The sequence below is a fragment of the Camelus ferus genome, chromosome 23, assembly GCF_009834535.1.
Source record: "Camelus ferus isolate YT-003-E chromosome 23, BCGSAC_Cfer_1.0, whole genome shotgun sequence".
Lineage (NCBI taxonomy): Eukaryota > Metazoa > Chordata > Mammalia > Artiodactyla > Camelidae > Camelus > Camelus ferus.
The window spans coordinates 3,133,115-3,150,500 of NC_045718.1; the positions used below are offsets into that span (position 1 = coordinate 3,133,115).

The 17,386-nt window shown below is 34.4% G+C and overlaps 1 protein-coding gene across 1 annotated transcript in view; it reads left to right on the top strand.

Annotated features, from left to right (window-relative positions):
* The window catches only part of USH2A (usherin), a 640,561-nt gene that overhangs the window by 43,775 nt on the left and 579,400 nt on the right, over window positions 1-17,386 (top strand). Inside the window, exon 3 of the mRNA XM_032466772.1 lies at window positions 4,613-4,745. Coding sequence (XP_032322663.1) covers window positions 4,613-4,745 — 133 coding nt within the window. The remainder of the gene's footprint in view (window positions 1-4,612; window positions 4,746-17,386) is intronic.

Here is a 17,386-nt window from a genome sequence, read left to right on the forward strand (position 1 = left end):
ACAGTATGGCAGCGGGGCAATCTGGGAATTCAGTGAGGTGCTGTAAGTAAAGCCCTCAGCATAGTGCTGGGCAAATGGCAAGTGGTTACATAGCTTGCCCGGATTGTTACCCTTCTTATATGGGAGGTGTTGATGCAAGTTTTGAATCACCAATGTTTTGGGTTAAAGCAGAGAAACTCAGTGGTTGGGTCTGATAAACTAGATGGTGGTTACTTCTACACGCGAACTGGGTACAACTGACTAATTCAAATTGGTTAAAAAAGACTCTGGAACCAGTCGATTTTTTATGTGACCTTGAATAATGTAACCTTTTGGTTTTCAATTCTCTTGATTCTGTTTCGTTACCTTTAAAATGGAGATAGTAAAAAACCTGCCTTGGGTTGTTGATAGGATTTTTTTAAATGGAGATATATATATATACATACATATATTAGAACAATGCTTGACATGCTGATTTTTCAATAAATGTGAGCACTTATAATGTTGAAGTAGTTGACAAAGGATTATTGTAGGACACAGAACTTGAGATAATGCTTTGAAAAATACTAAAAACTTAGTTAAGTGAAAGGCAGTAGCAAGGTTATTCCCATATGGAAAGAGCTTAAATAAAACACGGAGATGGAATTAAGCATTGTGTGATCATCAGATAGTGAGGGGACTGCACCAATTAGATGAAGTTGGCTGTTGGTGACTAATTAGAAATAAGATTGGATGGAAGGAGTGAGGAAAAACCTCAGAAGACCTTCAGTTGAAGATGGTAAGCTAAGAGCAGCCCACATGCTTTCAGGTAGGGATGAAACATACATGTGATATTTTAAAGTAACCTTATGAGGTTTTCAGAATAAATTGCCTCCCTTATGCTTAAAAAATTATAGATGGAATAGTTGAATCTTTTATGCAAATCCTTTTTTAACCTCGAAATAGAAATTCTATTTCAGGGCAAGTTCTATTTCAGAAAGTCCAAAACTCTTTTTTTCCTTCATAAAGTTTTCCCTTTGGATTCCTATCACTGTGGTTTTCTTTTTTGTTTGAAATCCTTAGCATTCAAAATGATGCTCTTTACATTTGTATTACCCATCATCATGTTTTGAGAGTGAGTTTGAATTCAAGATATGGTGCCAGATCACTTTGTGTTAAGTCTCTGAAAAGGGTGTCATTCAAAATGCTTAAAATGGTTTGACTTTAAAATGAGACCCATCAAATTAATGAAACTGATATTCTTCGGTTGGGGGGAGCTTGTAAGTTGGTTCTGGGAAAACAAGTCCCACAGAGAAGGTCCCCAAATAGGTTATACCACAGCTTACTGGATTAAGGGATAACTTCTCAATGCAACTCATAAAAAAGACAACACTTCATTCACTCCATTAAGATTCAGTACTTAAGTAAAAAAAAAAAAAAAAAAACCATCATCATTTATAGTGTTTCAAACACTATTTAGTATACTGAAATTGTTTTTGTTGTTTTATACATACAAGCTCCTTGAGAAAAAGGATCACAATTTTGTTTTCTTGGTGTAACTCGTAGGGCTGCTGTGGGTCTTGGGTTCATGCTTTATTGAATTAGATTTAAGTTAGGAGGATATAGGCAACAGGAAAATTATAAAACTGTTTCTCCAGTGAGGATGTCAGTGTAGGCACTCTGGCTGTTTATTTCCCTGCCTGAGTCAGCAGTTTTTTTTGTTGTTGTTGCCGGTGGTGGTGGCCCCCAGAAGCAGAAGAGTGGCAGAGGTTGGACATTTCAGAGGAACAGGTGATGGCTGAGAGTCTAGTGGGCTTGGTTGCATTTCCCCCCTTGGTGGCTTCTCAGCTATTGTGTGACTTTCTGGAACTTTGAATTATGCTTCTCATCCCATCTTGTATGAGAATGGTAAGGAATTCTGCTTTTTAATAATCTCACACACTTTGTGTGCTCAAAGGAATAGGTACAGCCTATCCCAGGGACACAGATTTGACCACATTTGAAACCAAGAGAATGAAAGCTGGACAATGACTTGCTCCTCTATATCTTCCTTCCAAAGTGTTTTTTCTTGTCTTATGAGGGAGTTGAAGGCTTTTCTGCTGGTTTTGCCAGTTCATTCCTTCAAGCTATGCCAATGACCATGTACAAACTTCTCTAATCCTCGGAGGGCTGGAGAAAGATTGGGGTTGCGGGGGGCATGGGGAATTCACTTTGGGAGAAGGCTTTCTTTTCACAAATTAGAAATTCCATCATATATATTCCTATTCCCCTAAATAACTGGCAAGGGGATCATCAGGATGAGCTATTGCAAAGAGCTACCACCAGCATCACAGTTTCAGTGTGATGGGGACCTAGACCTGAATTGCAAAGTAGTTTCGAGAATCTTGGGATATACAACATGGTACAGAACACCAAAGAAGATTTAATCTTATTTGTAGAAAGGTGGGTGGTAGGGGAGGGGGCAGCAGGCGAGAGTGGCTTGGGATCATCATTAATCAGTGTTTTAAGTACCAACAAAGTGAAAACATTCTTCCGGAATTCACTGCAAGTGACACTGAATCCTTCTACTAAGCAAATATGTGATGAGTTGATAAAAAAAAAAAAAAAAAAGGAAGGTCCTGAACTCATGACTATAGATACAATACAGGGAATACAGAAAATCAAAAACATACTTTCTATCTGACTCAAAATAAAGGTGCACTTAAACTTGTAAAAGACAACATTTTTATTTGAATGATATGACAGACTGTCACAGGAGTGTTACCTGCTATAAAGAAAGCCAAAGAATTATTACCTTTATTAGACCAGTGACACTGAGCTTTAGCCATACATTTCTAACTTCTGTCCCTCTACAGAGACAATTTTCTTTTCTTAAATAAACTGTCATGCTAGTGTTAATATATTGTTGGCTCTCTCATGCTCTGAGAATACTGCTGATATAAAACATGTATATGTTAGATTGGTAATAGTATCTTTAGTGTAGCTGACTAGAACAAATGTGTTTCCCTCATGGCTGTGCTAATGTGATAAAGGAAAATTGGCTGTTCATCAGCTTTTGGCTGGGTAAAGACAGTAGAGATGGAACCACATTCTTTTTTATGCATTAATACCATCGAGAACTTTTCACTAGTTATATTTCATGTGCCTGCATGTTGCGCGAAGATGTTGTAAAACATGAGATAATGCTACAAATAACAAAGTAGAAAAGCCTGTATCTTTTATAATGATAACAGTCAAACACCAAATGACAGTAACAGGCTGTAAAAAATGGGAAGGGGAAAAAATGCAGCAGAGAGGTGTATGTCCAGGTCCATGAGAAGGTTGGGTTTGATTTTAGGTCTTTATGTTAAAGCTTTATTTTACAACTAAGTAAAATAAAGCACTGGTCACTGGATTTAGGAAACAACATGGTTTTTAATGAACCAGGCTGGATAGAAAGGAGAAAATCTATATTGAATAAGTTTTTGAAGAACTGATACTGCCAAGTAATTAGGATGTTAACTTCTAGGTTTGTGTGTGTATGTGCACTTTTTTTTTCTTTCTTTTTTGAGAGAGGGTGCTTTGAATTTGTTCTTAAGGCAGTCACTTACGTGATTTAAAGATGCTGGAAGGTGATTGTTTATTTTCATCAGTTTTTGCCAGTGTTGTAACAGAATAGCATTTTGAATGCTGTGACTTGATGCTGTTTTAATTAAAATGTTAGCATCTAACCTTTCAACTGTGAGACATTAAATTTCTCTCTCAGTGAAGTAATCTGAATAAAAGTTTGAAATGGTGGCTCAGGGATCACCGCAAACAAAAATTTCATAACTTTTTCGGTGTAATCCAGGGGTGGTCAAACTGCAGCTCACAGGACAAATCTGGCTGGCCACCTGTTATTGTAAAAGTTTTGCTGGAACACATCCACGTCCATTCACACATGTATTGTCTCTGACTGCTTTCCTATTATAGCTCAGTTGAGCAGTTGTGACCTGGACCATTTGGACCACAAAACCAAATCATTTGGCATACAAGTAAAAATACTTACCCTCTGGCTGTTGACAGAAAAGAAGTTTGTTGACCCCTGCTGTAGAGAGTTGTTAGGTTGCCTGATGAGCCTAGAGTATGACTGGCAAATTTTTGTTATTCTGAATTGGAGAAAAACAACTGAAAATTAACGACTAGATAACCAACACCTAAGAACATAAATGTTTACAAGGCGTCTTTTGTACTAGCAACCTAAATTGAATTATGTCTATGTGTAATACATTGTTAGTATATCTTGGTTTCAATACTTCTCATTTTGCATTCATTTCTGTTTCTTTCCAACTATGATGGGAACAAATTTAATGAGTATCTAAAGAAACAACGTATCTCAAAAAAAAAACTTAGAAAAGGCGTGGCAATCAGAGCTATTAAATATATGGGACACACAAGTATGCATACCTGTGCATACCCTGGTAGATATTACCTCAGCATAGAACTATAATGTATAGATTTATACCTAGATGTACAAACACAGATTTATTATTGAGCCATTACAATAAATTTTCAGTCTTTACAGCTGAATAAAGTAGAGAAGCAGGAAGTGAACTTGAGAAAGACTGATGAAATGTAGTTATTGTCAAATAAATGTTTATGCAATTAAAATCATAACGGCAGTTATTTCTTACAGGTACATCAGACAAAAATCAGTTTCTTCATCAATGGTTTGGAAGAGGATTATACAGCTTTTGATACAAGAATGCTAAGTGGTTCAGTTATGGATGTTGCCTCTGGTGCTATGCAAATAGGACAGAGTTTAAATGGTAAGGTTCTGACTTCAGAAAATTATATTATCTGATTACATTGTTCCTAAAAATGTGTCAAAAATCACATTTTGAAATACCCAGGTGTATTGGTTTCCTAGGGCTGCCATGTAACAACACCAACTGGGTGGGCAGCTTAATAAAGCCAATTTCATCTTCCCACTATTCTGGAGGCTAGAAGTCTGAAATTGGGGATTCACGGTATTGGTTTCTTCTGGGTGTTCTTGAGGGAGAATCCATTCCATGCCTGTCTTTCTGGTGGCTTCTGACATTACTTAGCATTCCTTGGCTTGTAGCTGCATAACTTTAATCTTTGCTGCCATCCTCCCCTTCTTTTCTCTTCTCTTTGAAGGACACCTGTGGTCAGATTTAGGGCCCAACCTAATCCAGTATTGTCTAGTCTTAAGACCCTTCATTATACCTGCAAAGAGTCTTTTTCCAAATCAGGTCCCAGTTGCAGGTTCCAGGTGGACTTACCTTTTGGAGGCCATCATTCAACTCACGATACACGGGAAACTTTCAAATTAGAATGTGTTGATTATGATCAATTTTTAAAGTAAAAACATGAAATAAACTATATTGTCTCTTTTTTTTTTCCTTTTGAGATTTTATTATAGGGTTATTGTTAAAGTAGGACTTAAGAGTATTAGAAATTGAAAAATAATATTCAACATGTAATAAACTGGATTTGTGATATTCATGTCTTCCCACCCTTAAAGTGGGCCACATAATTATAAGAAGATAATATGTATCACATTCTGAAAAGAACAGAAGTTGAATTTAGAATTATCTTGGAATAACAAACACAGTCATCTATAAAATTGCCTACATGTTAAAATGGAAATATGAGTTATTTCATATTATTCAATAATAAATTCTCATTATAAAAAAATCCACATAACATAGAACTCTATGAAATAGAAAACATTTTACATTTTTCTGCATTCATAGATATAGTTAACTTTTTTATATCCTTCCACAGTTTTTGTACATATAGCTAGAGATGTGGTTATAAATAAAATAATTTTCCAAAAATGAAATTATTATATATGCTTTTTCTGAGCCCTCTTAAAAATAAACACTTCCCCTCCAAATGTTATGAGAAACATGTCTTGTTAATACGCTTTCTCATTTAAAATGGCTGTATTGTGCTCAGTTGTGCAGTGGTAACAAAATCTTTTTAAACAAGATCATATTAATGAACACTTAAATTATTTCTAATAATTCCGTATTAGTAGTTATTGATGGAAAACACTATAATTGTGTTTATATATTATATCTGCCTATCATGCATGTACACACATATATACGCACAACATATACATGCATTTGGGCAATTGTCTGTGGAGTTCCTTAAGACCCTATACTTTGGGGTCATTTTGCCTGAGTTCAAATCCCATCTCCCTAATTTGCTAGCCACATGACCTGAAACAACGTTTTAACGTCTCTAAACTGTAGTTACCTCCAATGAAAAATGATGATGGTATTAGTGTTCCATTGTGAGGATCAAATGAAGCTATGTCGTAACAAAGACTATTCTTTTTCCAGCATTGGTACATAGCAGTTGCTCAGTATGTGTTGAATGAACAGATAACCATGCCTTGTGTATACTAAGCCATATTGATACATACTACTATTAATAATAATATCACAATTATTTTCCTAATATAAATTCATAGAAGTTAAGTAGCTAGGTTGAAATATATAGTCATTTTATATTTTAATACATATTAGAATGGTTGCCCTAAAGCCTAACAACAGATTACCTCCAGAAAGGCTGTGAAAAATTACAATCTTATTTAAAAATACAGGTAAATACTTCCTTAAACATGGACCTTACAAATTATCTATTCATTTTTCACTTTTGTCATTCCTTTCATTGAAAACTGTTGTTGGATCCTGCCTTAGAATTATTTGACCATTAGTGATTTTGAGTAGCTTTCCACATATTTCTTGATAATTTGAATTTCATTTGTGAATTCCTTTTTCATGCTGTGTATCCATATTTACACTCTGGAATTTCTTATTTATTTGTAAAAACTCATGAAGGTTAATAATATTATGTTACATGCTTTCTCCAATTTTTTGATAGTCTTATAACTTTGGATTATAAAAATTCTAGATTATTTTAGATTTGTAATACATACAAAACATGCATGCAACATAATGCATAAATATTAAGGGATATAGATTTATGAATTTTTAATATGTATATATACCTGTATAATTCTCATCCAGAAAAAGTTATCAAACATTTCCTGTATTTCAGACTCCTAGTGAATACCACCTCTAAAGGTAAACCCAGATTAGTGTTAGTCTAGACTATTATCAGCATAGATTAATGTTGCCTTTCCTTGTGCAAATTAAATCATGTGCAAATTAAATCATGCAGTAGGTACTCTTGTGTCTGATTCCTTTTCTAAGCACTACGCCTGTAAGAGTCATCTATATTGTGTGTTGCTTTTTCTTTAAGCTTTAAGAAATACTTTTTCAAAGGGGGTGTTCTAACCAACAGTATTTGAGAATTTCAGTTGTTCTGTGTCCTTATCAACACTTAGCCTTGTCGTAGGTTATCGTTCTTTGCCATTTTGGTGGGTGTGTGGTGCATTTCCTGATGATTGATTGTTGAGAACATTTTCACATGCTTATTAGTCTTGTGGCTGTGCTCTTTTGTGAAGCACCTATTTAAGTTTCTGCCAATTTTTAATTGGATAGTTTGTCTTTTAATTATTTATAGGAGTTATTCAGTATTTTGAATATGAGTTCTTTGACAGATTCATGGACTTCATATACTTTGATTTTCCTTCAGTCAATAGAAGTTCTCAATTTTAGTGAAGTCCAATTTACTAATTTTTCTTTTAAACTTAATACTTTTATGTCCTGTTTAAGGTAGCTTTGCAAACCCTGATACATAAAGGTGTCCCCCCAAATGTCATTTTAAAAGTACTATTTTATCTCCCAAATTTAGATCTGTGTTGTATCTGGGATTGATTTTGGGGTATGTTATGAAATTGGAGTCAAGATTCTTTTTCCCACCTGAGTATCTAATTGACCCAGAAACATTTTCGTCACTTCTCCACTACTTTGCAGTAGGAGCTTTGCTACAAATTATGTCTGTTATATAAGGATGGGTTTGTTCCTGAGCTCACTATTTTGTTTCCAATGATCTGTTTTCCCATACTTGAGTTAAAACATTTAGTTTTCATTATTGTAGCTTCATAAAAGTCTTAATATCTAGAAGTATTTAATTTCTCCAACTTTTTTTCCTTTAAGGTTTTCTTGGCTACTAATTTTAGAAGCACTTTTCAGTTTTCACAAAAATTTTGCTGGAATTTAAATCCTTAGCTCAATTTTGGGAGAAAAGACATCTATAGAACATCAGGTCTTCGAACCCAGGAACATAATCTATTCCTTCATTTCTCCCATGAATGTTTTATTTTCCTGTATAGAGGTCCCATTTATATTTGTAAGACTTAGTCCTATGTATTTGTTGGTCCTTTTATTCATGCAATTATGCTTAATATTGCTTTTGAACTTTAATTTTGTTTCTATTATATAAAAATACCATCAGTTTTTATGTTGACCTTACATCCAATGACCTTGCTAAATTTGAATTCTAATAGTCACACAATCATATCATTTATACATAGTAGGCATTCAGATCTTTTCAGATGTTTGCAATACACGTATACGTGGGCATGGCTTTGGAGTTGTCACATAGGTATTTATAGGTATTGTTATTGATTCTGAAATAATGCAAAAATTTTATTTTCCCCCATGACCAGAGTTATCTAGTTATCTAGTTTAAAGGAACAAAGTATATATTTTTAATATTCAACATACATTAAAAAATGCTGTGGTTAAATTTCCAAGTTCTGGTGCCAAACAAATTTAGGGTTGAATTTAATCCAGTTGTGTACCTTTGATCTAATATGTACCCTTTTGAGTCTCAGGTTTCTATTCTATTAAATGATGTTTTAATAAATGATAGGAATATTATAAGAATTATATGAGATAGTGTATGTGTAGAATATACTTCTGGTTATAGAGTAAATGCTAGTAAGTGGCACTATTATTAATCTCTTGAGCATCTATTATTTTTTATTGTGAAGCAGATATTAAGAATAACTTTCCATAGAATTGTTGAGAGATCCAAAGAAAAATGTCTATAAATGACTCTATTGTTTTAATTTGTATATGCTTACAGATGCAAATATAACTTGTAGAAATATTACTTCTAAACTTATGTGAAGAAGTAATATTTTAAGAAACCTATATATTTAGAAACTTGGTTTGTCTAATTAGTATATTGAAGAATTTTATAAAGTACTCTGCAGAAATTCTTAATAACACATTAAATCTTGTGAGCTTTATTTCAATATTTAATTCCCATTAGTACTTCTGAAAGTGTTTTACTGCACCAAATGTTGCTCAAAGTGTTGAATAGTGCCATAAATTTGTCTACTATGCACTGTGAGGTTGAAAAGACTTGCTTCTATTTCAGTGTACTAAATGTTAAATTAATGCCTTCAAAGGACAGTGTGGACTGACTATGATATTTGTTTTTAAACTGTGTAAAAATAAATGTAACTTCTGATTAGATATCATTAGAAAAGTGTTTATTTCCAGTGTTAGTTTTTATTACAAATTTTCTCAAGTTCTGAGCATGGGAGAGCTCCAGGAGGAAAGGGTAGTTAAAAATAAGTTTTATCTTTTTTCTATCAATTTATAGGTACAGTTGTACCTACTGTATCTTTTCTCTAATTAGAGATGGCAGATAGACTGGCTCATTACTTCTGCCTAATGAGCCAGGCTCCCTGCCACCTCTCTAATCAGAAAAGAGATAGGTACAGAATGTTCCCATGGACTTATTATAAATCATTTTCTTTCTCTTGCTTGCTCTTTTTTTTAATCAAAAAATTAAGTCGCTGTCCTCCATACTTTTGTCCACATCCAAGATGGTTTCATTCAGGAGAGGTAATTGTGCACGAGATTACTGCGAGCTGAATTTAAGATGCTCTCATGCAGTGCTGGACCGGCTGTCTCTGCTTTGGAACAGACACTGCCTCAAACACAGGCATATCAAATGAAGGCCTGTAGGGAATCAAGATGCCTTTTCTTTCTCTGTTTGGGTTTGTCTCCTTGTTTCTGCACCCTGGAAGCAGCAACTTTTCACATGAATGTTGGCTGCCAGAGAGCCTTTTCTTTGAGTCTCATCCCTGACTAGTAATATGTGGCCAATGACACTGTTCTGTTGCTGTGAGCCTTGTCTTTGCTCCCCTAGAAAACGAATCAGTGGACCAAACAAATGCTTTGTACTGAGCCCTATATACATATTACCGGGATGTATATACGTGTAATGTGTACATATTTGTGGAATAATCTGATTTGCTTGTGCTGAATTTTACATATACAAATAGAAAACACTTAGATCATCCATATCAACCAGTATGTGTCTTTCCCTTTTTAGAGCATTTTTTTCAAGTTGTATGTTTATTTCAATGCCTCCAGTTGGGCATAAAACCTAGAAGAGTCATGGTAACAGACATGTAAATTGTAAGCAGTCTCTAATGTCACTGTGATGATAGACTACCTTAGTTCTCTAATTTTTTTTTAGATTATTACAAGATATTGAATATAGTTCCCTGTGCTATACAGTATATAGAGTAGAACCTTGTTGTTTACCTATTTTTATATAGTATTAAATATCCTCAAATCCTGAACTCCCACTTATCCCATGTCACCCTTGCCCCATCAGTTATTGTAAATTTGTTTACTATGTAAGTCTCTTTCTGTTTTGTAAATAAGTTCATTTGTGTCATTATTTTTTTTTTTTAGATTCCACATATAGGTGATCTCATATGGTATTTTTCTTTCTCTTTCTGGCTTACTTCACTTAATATGATAATCTCTAGGTCCATCCATGTTGTGGCAAGTGGCATTATTTCATTCTTTTTAATGGCTGAGTAGTATTCTACTATATATACATATACCACAACTTCTTAATCCAGTCATCTGTCAGTGGACACTTAGGTTGCTTCCCTGTCTTGGCTATTGTAAATAGTGCTGCTGTGAACATTGGGGTGCTTGTATCTTTTCAAATTAGAGTTTTCTTCAGATATATGGCCAGGAGTAGGATTGCTGGATCATAGGGTAACTCTATCTTTAGGTTTTTAAAGACTCTCTCTACTGTTTTCCATAATGGCTGCACTGAACTACATTCCCACCAGCAGTGTAGCAGTGTTTTCTTTTCTCCACACCCTATCCAGCATTTATTGTTAGTGGGCTTTTTGTGATGGTCATTCTCACTGGTGTGAGGTAGCCCTCCAAATTTTGGATTTAAAAATACAAAATCATATGACTCAAAACTATGGGGATTTCTCCATTATGTATTTAAAAGTGTGTAGCACTTTCTTAAGAAGGTAATTGGGCATTAAGAAATCAGTGAACACTTACTATAAGCAGGTACCCAGGGAAGAAAAAGATAATCATCTAAAGCTAGCTCCAACCTCCCTACCATGTTTTTACCATGTATTGTGTCTTAATTCACCTGCTTATTCTTTCTGGATTTGGAATACTAATTTTTTACTTCTAGTAGTGCCCCAAATGTTAACATTTCTAACCTCAGCTAAGTGTAAGAAAATCAGTTTTCCTTTTAGTTTAGCTAAGATTATGCTAAAATTTTTCTGAGAGAACTTTTTTGGAATTAGATAAAAAGAAAAAGAAAAGTATAGAAATTGATGAATTAAGACAGGTAAATGGGATGGAAGAAGATTATTGAACCAAAGTGTATAAATGTATTGAGGGCTTTAATTAAAGTTTGTGTTTCAGAGCATTGCAGAAGAGAGATCTAGCAGTGCTATCAGGGCAGTTGGCCAACTGTGTTACAAAAAAAGATAAGGTAAATGTATACCTTACATCAGACTATATAAAAACTGCAGTTGAATTAAAATTAATGTGAAATACATGATCAGTAGAGGAAAATAAAGGCAAATGTTCCCATAATCCTGGCAGACTGAAGATTTTTATTAGCATGATACCATGGCCAGAAACACTAAAGGTAAATATTGAAACATCTGACTAATAAACAGATTATAAAACTCAAACAATGCTTATCATTTTGTACCAAGTTTGACAATAAAAAAGAGATAATACTAGTATTGGAAAGAGTTTGGGAGAACCTACCAAAGTATGAAAAGTAAAAACATGATATCTATTTCATCAAAGAGTTTCCTTCTAGGATATCTTGCTATTTTGTACTTCTGGGACATATATCTCAAGAATATTATTAAACAAGGCTTTAAATATGTACACAGAGATGTTCACTGTAGAATCACTTAAAGTAGCAAATAATTGGAACCTGTTAAAACTTCAAAAGGGAATGGATTAAATAGATTATAATTTATACCTAGAATGGAAAAGTGTGTACCATTAAGAGAAATGAAATGTCTGTTGGTAGAGACATGGCAATAGCTTCATGATGTTATTATATGTAAAAAAGCATAAGTGTGAAGTATAATATACTCTAACATGGGTTGAGGAACTAACAAATGTGCACTGGATATTTAACTCATTGTAGATAGAAATTATTATTGCTGTAATTAATGCCCAAGAGGCAAGATGTGAAATTTAGAATCAGACAGATTTGGGTTTGAATCATGATTCCGCTTCCTAAAAGCCAAGTGACTTTGGCAAAGAATTTAATTTCTCAATCCAATTTTCTAATTTGTTTCCTCATTTGTAGCATGTGTTTTATATATAGTTTTCAGGGCAACTGTAAAGCTTATAAATAGTATATACTTGGTTCAAGTTTGGTACTCAGTGGAATTTTGCTATTATAAATATTAATGTTACCATATTAATTCAGATATTTGTGAAATTTAAATATTTTCAAATAATGACCATGGACTACATTTTGTTTTTTGGTTCAAAATCAAAATTTTCTTAGGGTGAGAAGAAAAAATAGTTGAGTTTAGAACAATGATGTACTAGATGTTTAAAGCCGCTGCGTTTTGTGTAGGTAAGCCCCATAAATAGTTTCTTTCTTCAGATGTTAGTCCTTTCTGGTAATCTTTATTGTTTCTTGCAAATCCTGAATTCTACTTGGTGTTATTCCTCCTCAGCCTGAAGAATTTCCTTTTCCACTGCTTATAATTCAGTTAGTGGGGGAACACATTCTCTCAGCTTTGGTGAAAATGTTTTCAATTTGTCCTTGCTTTTAAAGGATGTTTTCACTGGATATAGAGTTCTACATTGCTAATTATTGTTGTTGTTGTTGTTTTTCCAGTACTTGAAAGATTTTCATTTCATTGTCTTCTTGCCTTCATTGTTTCTGGTGAGAAGTCAGCCATCATTCAATACACCTTTGTGTGATATAGGCCATTTTTCCTATTGTTGCTTAAAACTTTTTCTATGATTTTAGTAGTTTGCCTATGTTGTGGCTAGGTGTACTTTCCAAAGTATTTATACTGGTAGAGGTTTATTTAGATTGTTGGATATCTAAGTTGATGTTTTCACTACTTTTGTACACTCTGATAATTATCTCTTTAAACTTTTCTTTCTTTCTTTCTTCTGTTTTTGTTTCATATTCTTTCTCCTCTTACTCTAGGACTTCAGTCACATTTGTGCTAGAGCACTGGATAGTATCCCGCAGATCTTGGGCACATTTTTGATTTGTTTATTTTTGTTTTCACTCTTTTAATTCTTAGTGTTTCTCTTTGGATACTTTCTATTGATGTGTCTTGATGTTCTCTGACTATTTTCTCTTTCATATCTAGGCTGCTGTTAAGCCTATCTAGGAAAGTCTTTATTTTTTTAGTATCATGCTTTTTATTTCCAGCATTTCCATTTAGTTACTTTTTGGCAGATTCCATTTCTTTGCTTATATTTCCCCATCACATATTGTCACCATTTCCACTAAATCTTTTAGATTTTTTTCCATAGGTGTTTCCAAGTCCCTATTTGATAATTCCTACATCATGTCTATTTACTGTCTTCCCTTGTTTTTGTTTAAATAATAAGCTGCATTTACTCTGGCTTTGTAGTAGTGTCTCAAGTCTGGAAAGGTTATGTCTTCAGCTTTATTGTTTTTCCTCAGTATTGCTTTGGCAGTTCTGGGTCTTTTGTGATTCCTTATAAATTTTAGGATAATCCTAGTTCTGTGAAAAATGTCCTGGGTAATTTGATAGGGGTCACATTAAATCTGTAGATTGCTTTGGGTAGTATGGCTATTTTAATAATATTAATTCTTCCAATGCGAGAGCATGGGATAGGTTTCCATTTCTTTAAATCATCTTCAGTTTCTTTTATCAGTGTTTTATTTTGTAATTCTCAGCATGTCAGTCCTTTACCTCCTTGGTCAGGTTTATTCCTAAGTATCTTATTTTTTTATGTGATTTTTTAAAGGGATTTTTTTTTTCTTATTTCAGTTTTAATATAATTTAGTTCACCACTGGGTTCAGATACTTGAGGACAGAATCAGAATGGATGCAGATTCCCTCTGTGGCTGATGCTTTTTGGGATTCTAATCTGTCATTGCAGCCAACGAGTGGCTGCTGTCTCCTTACTCTGTAACTGATTCTGCTACCTCTCAACTCTCTGTTAGGGACAAGGGCAGCTATGGGTCTCAACCCTCCTATGAGAGGCTTGTTACTTTATAGGATTTAATTTATTCAGATTCCTGTGACCTCTAGTTTGATGGATTGAAAAAATAATTTTATAGTTTATGTAGCTTATTTTGGTAGTTTGATAGCAAAGTGATGATCTCTTGCAACTTTAACTTGAATCAGAAGTGGAAGTCCAACTACTGTAACACTTGATAGAGCATTTTCTTTTTTTGACCAACTGTATACTTTACCTCTGCAGCTCCCTAGGTTCTCAAATATGGATGGCCTCTGGCATCCTGACCAAGGAAGATTCCTATTACTTGGTCCCAAGGGTTATTTTGGTAGAATTGGGGAATTGACCATATTGTTGCCTCTTCGAATTTTTCCTGGAGATTTCTGGCTTTTGTGAGCCCCAACTTTACCCTTGTTTTTTTTTTTTAAACTTTGACATCAGTTTTCTTCGGTTTGCCCAAAATCTATTCACTGCCAATAATTAAAACTGAAAATAGTTGAGGGTTCTAAACTTTTGTTGTCACAGTGGATCTCAACTCACTAGTGGTCTCACGACTTACACTGAGCAACAATTTCACTTTTTATTTTAGTGCCTTTTGGAAATTCTCTTTGTCCAGAAGCAGTCTTTGAATTACTTTGTATAGCATATAAATTTCTTGCAGTTCCTTTTTCTATCTGATGCATGCTTGTATTATCAGCTCGTCCCCTCTGGTATCCTGAATCCAGTACACTTTCAGCTCCTCTGGGATCTTCAGTCAATTGGTCAAACAACTTTTCACTATTCCTGACTCCCTTGAAATGTATTATTCCCTTCTTACTCAGCTTAAGTTTCATGGTCAAATATTATAATCACTTCCTTGCACACACCTTGAGTCTCCTCTCCTGCTTTTTTCCCTCACTTGCTAGTATTACCTTGACAATACCATAGTACTGGTTAAATGTTCCCAGTCAGGATGTCTTGTCTCCCTTAAATTTATGATCATAAACCTCATAGGCTTCATGGACACTACCCTGCAATCATCCCACGTTTCCCTCATTGATTCAGTTGCCCTGTTCTATGACAACTATGTACATATTTTGTTCCCTTCTGCAACTTGAGCCTTGATATTACCTCCTATTTCACTATGAAAATTAAAGCAGATCATAAAGGAGCCTGCTACTGGTTCACACTGTTATATTTACCCTCCTCTGTTGTATACTCTAGATTTTATCAAGGATGTTTTCCCAGCCTTTTCCCCACTTACTCCTATATTATAAAATTTTCTTGTGCAAATGGAACATTTAAAAGACATACAGATAAGTTTTATTCTTCCATTAGAAACATTTTCTTGACCCCCGTTTCTTCGACTTGCCACTGATTCATTTCTTTGCTCCTCTTTTTAAGCAAAATTCCCCCAGACTATCATCAACCACAGTTGTCTTTAATCCCTCTTTTCCAATTCTTCTGACTGCTATCTGGCTTTAGCAGTTTTAAAACATTTCAACTAAATTTGTCAAATCTCTCTTGACTTTCACATAATAAATCTAATAGTTAATTTCACATCTTTATCTTATGTGACCCATGAACATCATTTAACAGAGTCAGTAACATTCCTTCTTCCCTGATAGACTTTGTTCATTTGGGATCTAAGAGTGCATCATCTCCTGGTTTGCCTCTGAATTTCTAGTTGCTGCTACTTCCCTTGATTTCCTAGTTCTCCTTCATCTACCTGACTTCTAATATTGATATCCCAGGCCTTAAGCCTTGGCTCTGTTTCCACGTCTAGATACACTCACCCTCTTAAAGATCACCTCCAGTCTCATAACGTTAAATATCATCTGAATGACTTGACTTCAAAATTGGAATCCCCTCTCCCCCTCCCCAGGCCTCTTTCCTAAACTCTAGACCGTTACATACATTAGACTATCCAAAATCTCCATTTGAATGCTTAATTTATATCTCAGAATTAAACTTAGTTTTTCCTAAATTGAAATCCTAGAATTTTAGACCTCTCTCTTTGACCTACACAGTTTCTCCTGCTGTCTTCCCCATCTCAAGTGAGGGCAACTTTATTTTTCTACTTACGCAGAGCAAAAAAGTTGGAGTGACCCTTGCCAATTCCATTTATCTCACATTTTAACACCTTATATGCCAGAAAAAAATCCTGTTGATTATATCTTCAAAATGTATCTAGAATTTGATTCCTTCTCATTATCTCTACTAGAATCATTCCAGTCCAAATCATGGTTGCTACTCTTACTGGATTGCTGCAGAGTCTTCTAACTGCTTCCACTCTGGCCCTCCACTTTATTATGAACACAGTAGCCAGAGTTGTTCTGTTAAAAATGAGTCAGATCATATTACCTCTCTGTCTAAAATGCTCTATTATTTCCCTGCCTCACCAGAATAAAAGCTACCATTTTTACAAAAACTATAGGACACTGGTGGATAAAATTGAAGAAGATTCAAACAAATGGAAAGATATTTTGTGTTCATGGATTGTATGAGTTGTAAATGGAAACATATTTCTTGTTCATGGATTGGAGGAATTAATATTCTTAAAATGTCCATGCTACCCAACACAATCTATAGACTCAGTGCATTTCCTTTCAAAATTCCAAGGGCATATTTAGCAGAGCTAGAACAAATAACTCCAAAATTTGTAGAAAATCACAAAAGATCTCGAATTGCCAGAACAATCTTGAGAAAAAAGAACAAAGCCAGAAGTACCATTCTCCCTGATTTCAAACTATCCTACAAAGCTATAGTAATCAAAACCACATGGTACTGGCACAAAAACAGACAGACAGATCAATGGGATAAAATTGAGAGCCCAGAAATAAAACCTCACGTATGTGGACAACTAATTTACAACAAAGGAGAAAGACCGTAAAATAGAGAAAGGATAGTCTCTTTCTAGTTGGGAAAAATGGATGGCCACATGTAAAATAATGAAACTAGATGACTATCTTATGTCATACACAAAAATTAACTCAAAATGGACTAGAGACTGAATGTAAGACTGAAACTATAACATTTTCTAG